This window comes from Melanostigma gelatinosum (assembly GCF_949748355.1).
Source record: "Melanostigma gelatinosum genome assembly, chromosome: 4".
NCBI classification, from domain to species: Eukaryota; Metazoa; Chordata; class Actinopteri; order Perciformes; family Zoarcidae; genus Melanostigma; species Melanostigma gelatinosum.
The window spans coordinates 5,078,247-5,093,261 of NC_136637.1; the positions used below are offsets into that span (position 1 = coordinate 5,078,247).

Sequence of the window (15,015 nt, forward strand, 5' to 3'; positions counted from 1 at the left end):
CAGCTAAAACACACAGCAAACACCACACTGCAAGAAACACAGCAGAAACTATTCGGGTCTGAGGTTTTACTTGAAAAAGTTTAATATTTTCGTTTTAAAATGAGAAATAGTCCCACTTGTTCCAAGTTTCAGGAACCTCCGAGAAATTAGCTTCAGTGTCTCGAAGGAGGTCAGAAAAAGGGGACGCACTGCTAGAATCAAGAAATATGACTTGGAGATGTGTTGCAGATGTTTTATTATGATTTCTTTGGCATTTTCACAAACATTTTCACAACCAACCATCCACCTCGCGATTTTTGCAGTGAAGCATCTTGTCATTTTTCTAAAGCCTTGAATTCTGAAAAAGACCCAGTAACTTAAAGATGGATGTTTCGAACTACATCGCAAGACCTTCAGAATTAGACAGAATACAGCTGAGCACTGCTATCAAGAAAATATACTTCAGTCTGACAATATTCTTGCAACGAGCTGACAAATTTTACAGATTTTTCGCTTGTTTGGTCCTGAGTTCTAAAAATGTGTCTTCTCTACAAACAAAGTTTTTTTTGCAGTTTTAACATGCCGTTGCAATGTCTCTCTCTCTCACACACACACACACACACGCACACACGCACACACGCACACGCACACACACACACACACGCACACACAGACACACACCTCATCTCCCAGTCATCCCAATGTGAATCCCAGTGGTCACTGGTCTCCATTGATAAGCACAGAGCTCCTCCAATCCCTTTTCTTGGCTCCGACTCCGGCGAGAACTATCACCCCCCCCCCCCCCCCCCAGGAGAGTGTGTGTGTGCGTGTATATACATGAAGTGTATGTTACCGCCCCCCCCCCCCCCCTCACCCTTCCCAGAACAGTGTGTGTTGGACTGATAGGTGACGGCATGTTGTCGGGGTCAGAGCTGCTCCGCTGCATTAAGAGGATTGTCAGCAGTGAACACACACACACACACACACACACACACACACACACACACACACGAGTGTTGTGTTTATCTCTCAGTCTCTCATTGAGACATTTTCGGCTCCATTCACACTGAAGCTGAGCTGGAAAATGTCCTGTTTATCATTTCTCAGGTTTTAGTTAATGCTGAACATGCGTGTGTTCTTATCACCAACAGAAATAATTACATTTACTGCAGGTTCACCAAGTTAAATACAATACTTTTAAAGATGTTAAAATTTCACAACGCAATTTAAAGGAACAGTGTGTAACATTTTTGGGGGATTAATTGGCAGAGATGGAATACACTCTTCATAACTGTTTCCATTCAAATCGAAGAATCATAGTGTTTTCATTGGCTTAGATGAAGATAAAGCCGTTTCTATCTACATAGGGAGGGTCGTCTTCCACGGAGTCCGCCATCTTGCACCGCCATGTTTCTACAGCAGTCCAGAACGGACACTTTTATGTTATGTTATGGAAGACATGCGTTCCGAAACTCGGAATTAAACGGGCCAGGATGCTAAATTATAAAAGATTGTAGTATTGATAAACCAAGAAATGACTGATGTTTTTTATTAGCACTCTTTACTCGAATGTTTTGGTGTCATTTCACCATCATATAATAATTATTATATCATTGTTATAAATATGTATATATATATATATATATTACAGTAAACAGTAAAATCCTGCTTTTACATTAATGCATGCTAAGTTAATGATAGAATATATGATTATATAACAGTCACAGGGGACATTTTTCTACTTTTAATACTTAAACTACATTTATTATCCTTCCATACTTTTACTCAAATAACATTTTCAACGCCAATTTTTAAAAGCCTTTTTTGAGTGAACAAAATTCTGTGATTTTTAAAAGATACCCTGGAGGTAAACTGTTCCTCGGGTGTGTCATGACAGAAATCCTACCCAGAGTGACGGTGGGTACTTTGTTGTTGACAGGGAGAACGGTGATGTTGAGGTCGTACACAGGAAGCGTGCCGTGGAGAGGCACGGGAGGGGGCGGGGCGTCTCCATGGCAACATCCGTCTGTCCCTCCAGCCTCGCCGTCAGAGATGATGAGGGTGAGAGTGTCAAATACCGACTCGGGTCCGATCTCCCCTCCTGAAACAGAAACCCCAAAATGTTATTCCTGAATGCTGTGAGAACAACGAGTCTAATGAAGAGCTTCATGACAACAGACAAAGGACATGATTCACATTGTTCTCACAAACAGCAGCTCTTTAGCTCCTAACTGCTCCCTACGACTGTTTCTGTTTGCACTTCAACTCCCTGTAATATCAAAATCTCATCAGCTGACCAAATATGTCCATATCTTGTTGTGAAGAAACATTATGGAGGACTTGGAACGCTATCTCTGTGGCAGATACATTTCATTGACCAAAACAACTTCACAATAAAAGCGTTCACCTGTTTGGCCGAGGATAAGTTCTTAATGTGAAGTAGCACAAAATGTTGTGACAGCAGTCATTAAAACAACTCTGAGCCAGCGATCAGTAAACAAGAAAGTCAGGCTGATCTGTGAAGTCAAATTGAACTCATTAGATTCAGTTGGAAGGTACAACCATTTTATTGTGCATCTCTGACAACCGTGAGCATCATAACTGCAGCATAACTTTATATGAAACAGGACTTTTTTAATAGAGTCATTCTGATATTTATCGCTTGTTTCTTCAGTTTTGATTTATTGAAAATGTAATGTGTAGTGATTGTTTATGATGCCTTGTGTGAGGGTCTAATTGTCACATTTCAGATGTCTCTGAGTTGTCAGCAGTTACACCAAAGAGATATCTACCCTCTTAACTTTTCAAATGGTTTTATTTTAATAACTACTCAACGCTCAAAGAGGTCAAATCATCCAAGAATAGAAAAAAGTCCAGCAACTGAAGACAGATATTTGTGTATGAGAACGTATATTCTTATTTGCGCTTCCATTAATCATCTCTTGACCCCTCAGATTTTTCTGGTGACCCTTTGGAGGGGCCAAAACCCCATGCTGGGAACTATTGGACCAAACGAGCTTCTTCTTCTTTTCACTGAAGCGTGATGGTTATTTGACAGTTTCTTTACACAGTCCTTTGCATTTTCATTGAACACTGCAAGGTCTTTTGAGTTGCAAGGGTTGGGTAGTAGAGACTAAACTACCTCACTCCATATAAAGTAGTGAAAATTAGCAAAAGAGCAGACGCACACCATTTATTTCCACAACAATGCTCCCTCACCTGTGTGGACATAGTAGATGTGTCCCTGCAGCAGGTCCTGCTGGGAGAACTTGTCCACGGTCAATCCGGCTCTCTGAAGCTCTCCTCTGCCTGGACTCCGAGCCAGCATGTAGGTCAGTCTAGAGTCGTCGCTGTCCCGGTCTGTAGCCGACAGGTAGTCCACCGTTACCTGGACCCGCCCCGCCTCCTCGCAGCTCAGCTCCCCCCGCAGCCCTCCACCCAGCTGGGGAGGTTCATCGTTCATCGGCAGGACCTGAGGACAGCAGGAGAGCCTTCACAGACTAAAAACACACAGCACGAACAAATAAAGGCTCAGTAAAGAAATGTAAACTTGGGAGTCCAAATCAAAAAACGTCCAAAACTAAAAACAGAAAATAATCAAAAGCCTTGATTGATGATAATGTTGTACACGTTTTGGCGGGACAGGACACTCACCTGTACCGGCAGGACGACGACTACTGAGTTCAGACCGTCCGTCACCTTCAGATGGACTTCATCCTGGGTGGTCTCAGAGTCGTCATGGATGTACCTGCCACACAAAGAGCCATCGCACAGTACACCCAACATGAATTACAAAATGTAGTACTGGTTTTACCAATGTTATTCTCTGTAGAGCATCATTTTATGACCAACCCGACACAGGTCATTTGTCCTGTCCTCTGTCTCTCATCCTCTTGGAAAATATTGAAAAGTGTGAATGTTTTCGAACAGTCTCAATAAAGTTATCGGATCAAATGTCACTTGGTCTCCTCCTCTCTCAACAGTTCATTTTGTTTTCTCGCCTTGTTTTTCCTTTTTCCCGGTTCTGAAGACAAAACGTCCTGTAGGTGGTCCAAAAGTCTGAACCATCCAAAAAAACGATTACTTACTTTAATTACTTGAAACGAACAGGATGATGGTTCAGTTTGACTCAGACAGAGACCACCTCTTTTGGTCAGGTTAGGTTAGAACTCATTATAATCCCCAGTGCCACCAAATCAACTCATACAGACAACAAATAATAAATACAGTTTCCAGAGGACAAAACAAACATAAAACACAGTACAACAAATAAATGACACCATAAAAAGCCATTTGAGACATGATTAACAGCAGAAAGATGCTACATCTAAAAAACATTTCAAAAATCTGACCGCTGCTGGAACGAAAGACCTTCTGAGTCGTTCAGTAGAACACTGAGGCATCCTTATTAACTTGGCCCTCAGGTGGAGGTTTCACACCATTTTGATTCGGATCAAACGAGGTAGGTGTGTAAAGGCCCTAGAATTTGCTCACGGACAAAGTAGATGTCAAATAAGGAACTTAAACTACGACAAAGATCTTAGTGAAATAGAGTCACTGCTGAATAGAGGACAGTATACAGTACATATACATATGTTTCCAATTTATATAATAATATATATTAATAACCCATTGCTTTACTTCCTCTCTAGCTCTTGATTGGCTTAACACGAGTCTCCAGAAGCAGGTTTGAGACCACAGAGCTGGCATACAGAGCCAGAAATCAACCTATGACATTGTAAAATAGCCACTTTCCACAGGCGCCAAAAATTATTTTTCAAAATTAAAAACATATTTTTTAAATTCCTTTGAGTGTACCGAGGCCGCATGAGGAGAGAGACAGAATGCTGAGACCAAAAGTTTCAAAAAATGTGTGGGTATGGAGATAAACATGGAGCGATAACTCTCATACACCCACATTGAAATACCCACATCCGAAAACCCAGACCTGACTAAATGTGTCGCTTCCTCCTGAGGTTTTAGTTTATGTTACTGTTAGCTTCGGCAGCCGGATCAGTGAGGACACTGTAAACAGACACTCCCACAAGGATCCAGTCAAAAAGAAGGTGCAGACTAACAGTTTACAGAGGAATCAGTGCACGTGGGCCTGCAGCGTGTAATCATGGAACATCTAATTAGCGTGTTAGCTCTCTGGGATATTCACATAGCTTTGATCATGTTTGGTCTCCATGTCACTACAGGCAGTGATCCTGAAACCCATCGGGACAACATCCGTTTTGTATTACATCACTGTATTGTTCCAGAGATTTTGAATCCACATAACTTCAAACTAATTTGGTTTATTAAAACCTTGTTTGGATTGTTTTCTTGTTTAATCACATCAGCTCAACCACTTAAAACCCAACACATCTAAAATGTCTAGGTTACTATTGTGTCTACTTTTTCAAATGAAATATAAAAATAAAGAAATTAGCTCTTTAGAACAATGGACATTTTGGCCAAAATTATGTTTTATCATAATTATATTATGTATTAATATACCGTACTTCCCGGACTATAGAGCGCACCGGCATATAGGCCGCGCCAGCAGATTCTTAAAAGAAAAAAAATAATTTGCACATAGATAAGCTGCACTGGTCTATAAGCCGCAGGTGTCCCCGTTGAACAGCAAGATGCTTTCAACAGTACTAAAGTTGTCTTCTATGAACATCATAACATGTCGCTAGCTTCTAAGCTAATTTTAACATTACGGCCAATGGGGAAATGCTAACCGCGATTAGCATTAGCGAATATATAATATATCTTTGTACATCTTTTCATGCAGACATACTTGCATTACAGACTAAGGTCTCTCACGGCTACCAAACGAAAAGCAATGAGGCAATAACTGTTGTTGCTCATAGCTCTGAATAGCTGTTGTGCTAGCAGCAACTGGCCAAGCCAGTTAGCCGTAAATGCTATTCAGATCTATGAGCAGAGAAGATCAGCTTTTTCTCAAGTCTGCCAGTGGATCCTAACAGCGCAGAACAGTGTGAAAGAATCCATCATCACCAACGGGTTCTGAAAGGCTGGGATACTATGAGATTAAGGGGACAGCGCAATGAGGACAACGCAAGCTCAAGGGCGGATTTGCCCCGTTCATGATGTGGTTTGTTCAAGGACCCAAATGCAGACTCGTTTTTTCCAATTTATTTTTTTCCCAGTTTTTTTTTCCAGTTCTACAAAACCTGTTCTACAAAACATTTATTTCTATCACTCAAAAACACGCACACAAAAAAACTCTTGAACAAGTTTTGTAGAACAAGATTTGTAGAAAACCTTCTACAACTGCTAACCGTTTTTTGCTAAATTAACTTTAAAAACATCCTTGGAAGGCCCCTTTAACCATCACAAATACCTGTTTAAAACCTGACTCTAATCTTAAAATCAAGTGCAAGTACAACGCCCCACTGTGTCTGACCTGAGTCGGAGTCCTTTCAGGTCCTGCAGGGTGAATCCGTCTCCCTGCTGCAGCGCTCGGCCCTGCAGCTCCAGCCGGCCGTGGCGAGCCGTCCTCTGAACCTCCGCCCTCAGAGCCTCCTTCCTGCTGTCCCGGTCCTGAACCAGGAGGTGCTCCTCGGTCACAAAGGCCCCTCCGCCCTCCTCCACCCGCAGCAGGTTGGTGAAGGCCTGAAGAAGCACACAGAGGATCAACCAACAGAGCTGCATAGTCTAATGTGGAGTGAAATAAAAAATAAATCACTTTGATGGATTTTCTATCCGATATGGTAGAAGATTTAAAAACGACATAACTTCCAGTCACAGATCATCACATGGCATTAACCCCCCACAATCAAGAATGATCCAGTCCGTGTTTGACCTCTGACCTCTGGCGCCTGGTCGTCCACGGGGTTGACGGTGATGTTGAAGAGAAGGCCGGAGACGGTGCCGCCGTGGTGGTCGCTGACAGAGAAGACGAACTGGACGAACAGCGGCTCCGGACCGATGTCCTCCACCGGGGGCATGAAGGCCACTTTCATGTGGTGCACTGCATGCTGGGAGAGCACGGGAAACGCAGTATATTTACCGTTTTGTCAATATCACATTTATTCAGGTGTATATTGTTATCTTCATGAAACTCCTGAATCCACTTCACCCACAAAGATGACCATTCGTATATCAACTACTCACAGCTTGTTACCATGAACGTTTGTAGTTTTTCTCACATGCCTCCACAGTTATCCACAGAGTAAACCCTTGAGCATGTGAAATAAATGGAGGTCAGGTTTAACAACAGCAAAACTATATCAAGCGTACTTCTGTCCATTTACTTCAAGGATTTACTCCGTTTTGGGATTCTCCGTTCACCGGTGAGGCATGTGAGGAAAACTACGTTTTCGTCCCTAACAAAGCCAGCGAGACGTGACAAATAACTCAACGTTAACTTCTCATTTCACACGGGGAACAAACAGCGGCCTCCTGAGAGATCGCTGTTTGTTGGACCCATCCCCCTCCGGCCCGCCCTGTGTGTGTTTCAGCGGTCTTTATACGTCCTAGTTCAAGATCAGCTGGACAACGAAGCTAAATATTTCGTGGTACATCTATGAATTACGGCGCATTCCTTTTTGTAGTTATTGCTGCGAACGCTGGATGAGACCAGCCTGCATGTGGTGAGTAATGGATACACTAATGGTCGTTTGGTGGGTAAAGTATTCCTTGAAGTAGGAATCGTGCGGCTTGTGTATATCAGGATGCCGTTTATGTATTTCAAACCTGTGTGAAGGACTTTAACACCGGCACCATGTGGTCTCTCTTCATGCTGTTGGCGCTGTCTGTGTAGAACAGACGTCCTGCATCCATCAGCCTAAAATAAAGAAATGAATAAAAAGGAGAGTTTCTGTCGATTTCAGGAATCAGGAGAGTGTGAATCAGACAGATTTAGAGGCGACGGAAGGTTTACGTTCTCGCTTTTGATTAAGTCAGATAAGCAGTCTTTGTGCTAAGCTAGTCTAAACACGTCCTGGACAGCAGAAGCAGTCCTGTCCTTGTCCTGTCCTTACCCAGGATGCAGTGGGCTGAAGCAGGGCTGCGTGATGACGTAGGTCAGGTCCGTGTCTGGATGCTCTCTGTCGGCGAAGTGGAGGTGAGCCTGAGTGACGTAAACCACCTCCGTCTCCTTCACCGTCAGAGAGCGAACGCTGCCGGAGACCTCCGCCGGCAGCTGGTCCTTCACCGGGAAAACATGGACCACCACCGTCTGGATCCACAGGGAGGAGAAAAGTACTAGTACCACAATGTAAAAATGCTCAAGTGAATAAAAGTACCTCAAAGTTGAATTAAGTAAATGTACTTAAATACATTGCTTTTCTAATCTACGGTGACTCACATATGTCTGGGAGAGGTTGGGCGGCTGGTGGCTGTCAGACAGCGTGAAGTCGAAGGAGTCCTCAAACTGCTCCTCTCCTGAGTGCTGGTAGTAGATCTGACCCTGGATCAGATCTCTCTGGAGGAAACTGTCCACGGGATCTCCTGCACAACACAAAACACAACGACAATATTTACGACGCAGCAGCTGAATCACGGGATGACGAGCGCCAGCCCGACAAAACCGTTTTGAACTTGCCGACCTGCTACAACTGTCAAGGAGATTAAGAAAAAGTTACTCTGAATTTGTAATGTTTTATGTTTTGCTTTTATTGTCATTTATAGTTTAAACTGCAAAAAATGAAAAAGACCTCAGATACCATCCAGATAAAGGAAAGCCACAAACATCTATTATTGAGTCGAGTGGACGTTTTTTATGTAGAGATTATATTTTCCCTTTTTAATTGTTTTAATTGCTACATTGAATGATTTTCTAAGGATAAATGACAAGAAACTTTTTGTTGATATATTTGTATTTGTTTAGTGCAGTGTGGATAGACTTCCACGGTGTGCTCCATAATAACTCTCATCACCTCTGCTGTTAGATGCATGTGAGATGTGTTCATGAAAGGAAATGAGAACAGGGCATGAGGTTATGGTTTTCCAGTCCAGAATAGCACGTTTAACTTCTGCACTATTTTGTGTCTTGGATTGTCTTTTTGGTGAGAAGTGTTTTTTTCGTTGTCAATGACTGCTCCACAGTAATTGTTCTGCACGTGACAAAGAATTCAAAAGGAACTAGGCAGTAGATTGTTTTGTCCTCTGAATCATTGCCAACATTTAGTTAACATGTCATATGGTAGAAGTTGTTTGAGCGCTTCTCAGTCAGTTTTGTATTTCGAACACCTGAAAGTCCAAAGTTGTGTTGATACCCGAGAATGGATTAACAATTAACACAATTTCTTGTTCAGGAGTGTGATTTTCAAAATAAAAGAGGGAAGCCATAACTTGAAAGAGGCTTTTTCTAAGATGTTACATAATACAGTTCATGCAGTAGATATCACTCTTTAAGCACAGTGTGATGTTGCTACATAAAGTTAAAACATACATACAATTTCTTAAATATGGCATGTTACAAAAAGAAGTAAAATGAAAAATATGATGTAATGTCACGGTTGAGAACATGATGATGTCTTTTGAGGCCTTTTATTTATAATTTATAATTACACTCACAACCTTTGACCTTGATAACATAACATTAAACATGTCTTTATTCTTCTATTTCCCAAATGTAACTGAACACGCCCCTCCATCACCTGTCTCGTGGGTCTCGTGGGTCTTCCGCACCAGCTGCCCCGCCCGGGGGCCGGATGCCAGCCGGTAGAGGATGTAGTCGTCGCTGGACTCCAGGTCGGAGGCCAGCAGCGTGTACTCCTCCAGCCGCACGGCGCCGCCCTCCCGCACCTCCACCGCCACGTTGTTGATGAGGAACGGCGGCGAGTCGTCCTTGGGCAGCACGTTGATGGGGAACCTGTGGCGGATGCTGTGGCGGCCGTCGCTGATGCGGAAGACGATGTGGTCGCGCGCGGTGTCGCTGTCGGAGTGGTGGTAGACCACCACGCCCTCCCGCAGGTCCTGCACGCGGAACATGAACGCCTTCCCGCCTAGGGGCAACAAGAGGATGCCATCAGACTGTACAGGTGTTTACATCAGGAGGAGGCTGTATAGTTAATGTGAGTAAGTCCCACTATATATATCAAGAATGAACTCATTAATGTGCTGATTTCATCTATTAAGTCATTTAGTCTTGACTTTATTACAAACCAGTACCGATACAGTTAATAAGACTTTTAGAACAGAACCTATTTTAATAGCGTGACCAGAGCGCTGTCCAACACATCCCATTTATTGTCTCAAGACTTCCCATTACCAATATTCTACATCTTTATCCGCATCTCATTGGACAGTGGTATGGATTGTCTCAATGTGTTAAATAAGAATTATACAAGTACAAGATTTTACAATTTTTTTAAATGATCCAAAATGGACAATAAACATTGGGACCAAGGATTTCCTCTCCGCGCACTAAAAAAACACAATCATCAGGCTGCTCTCTGGGGAAAGATGGATTTGTCCCCAAATGGTAAATGATCATTATATGATTTCATATTTGTTTCTGACATCATAATCATCACGGTCATGAAAAGCACGATTTGTTGTCTCTTGCACCATCACGCTTTTGACCCACGCCAAGGTTTTCAATAGGGTACACTCACATTAGTGGTACCCAGTCCATTACATTAAACATACGTTTAAATATTTGTATTTCCTTCATGTGAATTTTCACGCATTTGCAGTATCAATTCATATATTCATACATATATTCATTCATATATATATTGTAAAATGTCTTTTTATTAATATCGGTGTTACTCAAAGCTACTTTCATGTCAATTTATGTTGACATTTACATCATCGGATTTAAAGAGGAAATATGTGGACACATTTAAATAATGTGAATGATTGAAAAAAAAGTATGTTCATATATGTTTTTAGTATTAATAAATTCAAATTTTCGCCTCAAATGTAATCCGTGGAGTCTGAACTCAGCGAGGAGTTGGACGGAACATGAAAAAACTTGTCTAATGTAGGCTGTGTCCATCTGTCGGCTCTCTGCTGCTGGCTGGCCTCCCTAGCGCTGTACATTACAGTCATTTAGCAGACGCTTTTATCCAAAGCAACTAACAATTCAGAGTCTATCACATTCCTACACCATAGGGACAACTACGGGAGCAATTTTGGGGTTAAGTGTCTTGCTCAAGGACACATCGACATGCAACTAGCAGAGCCGGAGCCGGGGTTTGAACCGCCAACCCTCTGTTTGAAAGACGGCCCTGCTATCCACTTAGCCAAAGTCGCCCCAATATGCTAGCTGCTAACAGCACAGCGTCACATGACTGGCGGACATGTGTTGTCGTCGGAGGACAGCGCTCTGTTGTTTCCAAAGCCAAAGCTTCGCACTTTTGATTCAATTACCGTCCCGACACATGCACCACTTTTTTCTTTTTTTCTTTGCCATTGTCACTTGGAAAATAACAAGTTTCTCATAGGCGCCTGAAGGCACCGCGAGGCGCTGGCTGGGGATCCACGCTGGTGGGGTAAAACGTGGCGTCCTTCCCGGTGGCCCGCCCCGGTTTGCCAGCATCGGGGGGCTTCCTGTCTCCCTTTCGCGCGTGCCAGAGAGACAGAAGGGCAAGGTCAGCAGACAGATTGAGAGAGACGAGTGGTCGCGAGCCCCGAACCTCATTACAGAGGTGGGTGGGGGGTGGGGGGGGGGGAAAGCGGCTCCCGGTCCAAGTGGATGGAAACAACTTGGTAATTGGGCCCAAAGGTGGCGTTGGGCAACAGGCCCATAACGGAGGAAATGGGATGGGAGGCGTGTGTGTGTGTGTGTAGGTGTGTGTGTGTGTGTGTGTGTGTGTGCGTGTGTGCGTGTGTGTGAGCATCAGGACAGGCAGCCATCCATTTGGCTGAAGGCGTTGGACCGAGACTGCAGTGACTGCCCCCCCCCCCCCTCGCATTGCAGCATGGAGGGTCAGCGGCGCTCTCCTCGGAGACACAACTCCACCAGAGGACTGCTTCCTACAGGGATCCTACGTACGTACATACATAACAGCGGAGCACAGCCAAACTTTTGTTCCTTTGTAAACAAGAGTCCAAACACGAAAGCAGGTGCTACTGTCCAACACGGGGGGGCTGGCTGGAAACAAGCCTAGTGGGACAAAAGTTTTAACAACCAGCCAACTACTATACTGTACTGTAAAGTAGGGTTTCTCTGTACAGGTTTGTGATGGTAGTCGGTAAAAAAGACAGAAAGAAGAGTTTAAAGATGACGATATGAGAAGCAGGAAACAAAGACAATGAAGAGGCAAGAGAGGGGAAAGAAGACAGAAGAAGAAAGTCATTAAGTCATAAGAGAGGAACTTGTTTGGATTGATTTCTTTAATCCTTCGGTAGAGACCAGTACGAACCGACCCACATGAGGGTTTTCTGATGTGACATTCCCAGTCTGTAGGACATCACCGTTCATTAGTTCATGTCGCTGGTTCCTGAAGGTTTGGTTTAGGCTAATTTAAGTACCTGTTTAAGGTTAGAGAAAGAGGTAACCTCTTCACAGTCTAGTCAGTGGTGGAAGTACCTCTAAATTGTTCTCAAGTACAGAACTTGAGTATTTCTATCTTCTGCTGATTTGTGCTTCTAATCCGCTACATCTCAGAGGGAAATATTGGGATGTGGACTCCATTACAATTGTTTGATAGCTTAAGGCCTTATTCAGGCTGCCAGCTCAAATCTGTCTTTTGGCATTTTATATCCACATTGATTTTTAAAAGTCTGTACAGCAAAAAGAACACATGAAATGTAATTTTTTTTGTGCAAGTTAGATCCAAACCACATTTGGAGGTGGTTTGAAGAGCGATTCCTGTGGGATTTCAACAGTCCGGATGCTGCGCACTCTCAGTTTGGGTTGTGGAAGTGCTGAGCAGAATCCATGCTGCTCCTGTCAGAGCGCTATGGAGGACAACGCGGACAGATGCCCAAATAAAACCTGACAGCACGAGAGGCCGAACGGGCATCTGAGCAACTTTTAAAGGAACGAATGAGACGCCGCCTCCAACACTGTATCCAGTTCTCTTCATACATCCATTACTCATACACACAGATGACGCGTAACACTCTCCGACTGCATCGGTTTGTGACGGACATATAGATTTCTGACTGATTCCCCTAAATATTTGAGTGACGTATTATATAAAACTCTTTTCCGAGTGGCATCAGTAAAACTTTACATTTTTAATATACAGTATATTATTCAGTCTGCAAATTGAGTACATTTGCTACTTTCAGTATATTTTGATGCAAAAGCTTTTATATTTTTACTCCCATTGTTTCTGTTCAATAATCACTGGTTGCTGAGCAGTGACTTTAGAGTGCAATGCAGTTTCATGCACTTCCATGAGAAACCACTGGATTTCACATAATCCCATGCAATAATTATAACCAAAGTTATATATATATAATATATATCTATATATATATAACTATTAACTATATTATATACATGCTGAAGTGAAAGCTCACCCCTATCCTTCGGTCAATACACCTGATTAGGAAACACATGCAGGGCCACTAGACATATGCTTCCCCAGCCACACCACAGTCCCTGACGGATGGGCAACACATGGAGGAAAAAGGGCGGAAAAGGCCAGAAGACATTCTGTGGGAATTCTCAGGGTGGTGGTGTGTGTCGGAATACCAGCACGGGATTAGAAGGGCCGAGGTATGGGGACGGAGGATCAAACTGGGGTTCTTCCTCAAAGTAATGTGACTCCGTATGTATATTGCATGTGGATAAACGTGGAAATATGCATTTTACCATCATCCGTCACCCAGTTTGGGTGCTGCATCCAATCAGGACTGCGTTGAGGTGATTCATCTTGTTGTCTTGCTTTGATCCAGCTGCTTTTGGGCTTTTGACACATATGTTTCTCACGTCTCAACAGAGGTCAGATTCATGCAGAAACCAACAACTAAAATATTCACCTGTTAACACTCCGACGGCCTGCACGTCTGTGTCATGTACACAACAGCAATTTATAGGTAGGCACTGATGCGACATCTCTTTGGAAAGGTACGATTCTTGTGATTCGATCAGTGGCGGCTGGTCAATAGAGGGCCATGGGGCATGACCCCACCATGAGCCACACAAAAAATAAAAAATAAAATAAAAAAATTATAATAATCATAAATTATACAAATTGTCAATATTTGTGTTTTTGAACTATGGAATGTACCCAGTAATGTGTGTAAAGTATGATATCTGCGCAAAATATATGCTTTTCCTGCTCGTGCTCTCTGTCTGTGTGCTCGACACTCTGAGAACGCGCAGCTTGGGGGGCCTGATCGTTTTGGCCCAAAAGAGGCGGGTCTATGAAGCAGTTTAGCCAATTGCTGATTGAAGATATAAATGAGTGACATACAATTTAGCCAATCAGCGCCCTCAAATAGATTCAGCGTGGGGCCAGACCGATCAGGCCCCCCTCGCTGCGCATTCTCGTCAGGAGAAGTCTCTACAGGCGCCCGCGCCAGCGCGAGCTCTCCTCCTCCAAGACCCGTTTGAGAGGAGAACTTTGGCGGAGATTCTGCAGCCAAAGAGCTGATATCAGATCAGCCTGACCTCACAATCAGACAGCAGACTCGCGGGAAAGGGAAGCAGTACATGCGAAGACCTGTTTGAGAGGAGAACTTTGGCGGAGATTCTGCAGCCAAAGAGCTGATATCAGATCAGCCTGACCTCACAATCAGACAGCAGACTCGCGGGAAAGGGAAGCAGTACATGCGAAGCTTCTGTACTAGCTGAACACCAGACAGGTTTGGCTAGCTGGATGACGTCATGCTAATCATTTATTTAGCTTTTTAAAACAACGGGGACGGATCCAGCACGGACAGTTACAGGAGTGAGGGATGAGGAGGTAAGGAAACATGAGAACACCAGGACACACATGGAGAACTCTGTCAAGCTACATATTAGACAAAGTGAACATCTTTTCTTCTACATAGCTGTTCTCAGTCTCATCTGCTTAACTTGGTCATGGAGGCATCAACATGTAATAGAGATGTTAAATTAACAGTGAAAACTCATCATAGCTTAATTTAACATCAGTATTCATAATT

At 43.3% G+C, this 15,015-nt stretch overlaps 1 protein-coding gene across 1 annotated transcript in view; it reads right to left on the bottom strand.

Moving 5' to 3' along the window:
* frem1b (Fras1 related extracellular matrix 1b) overlaps positions 1–15,015 on the bottom strand; it is a 53,295-nt gene that overhangs the window by 18,830 nt on the left and 19,450 nt on the right. Inside the window, exons 9-17 of the mRNA XM_079266913.1 lie at positions 9,600–9,947; positions 8,306–8,448; positions 7,980–8,176; positions 7,693–7,783; positions 6,807–6,974; positions 6,401–6,609; positions 3,634–3,727; positions 3,199–3,451; positions 1,886–2,080 (exon numbers count right to left, since the gene is read on the bottom strand). Coding sequence (XP_079123039.1) covers positions 1,886–2,080; positions 3,199–3,451; positions 3,634–3,727; positions 6,401–6,609; positions 6,807–6,974; positions 7,693–7,783; positions 7,980–8,176; positions 8,306–8,448; positions 9,600–9,947 — 1,698 coding nt within the window. The remainder of the gene's footprint in view (positions 1–1,885; positions 2,081–3,198; positions 3,452–3,633; positions 3,728–6,400; positions 6,610–6,806; positions 6,975–7,692; positions 7,784–7,979; positions 8,177–8,305; positions 8,449–9,599; positions 9,948–15,015) is intronic.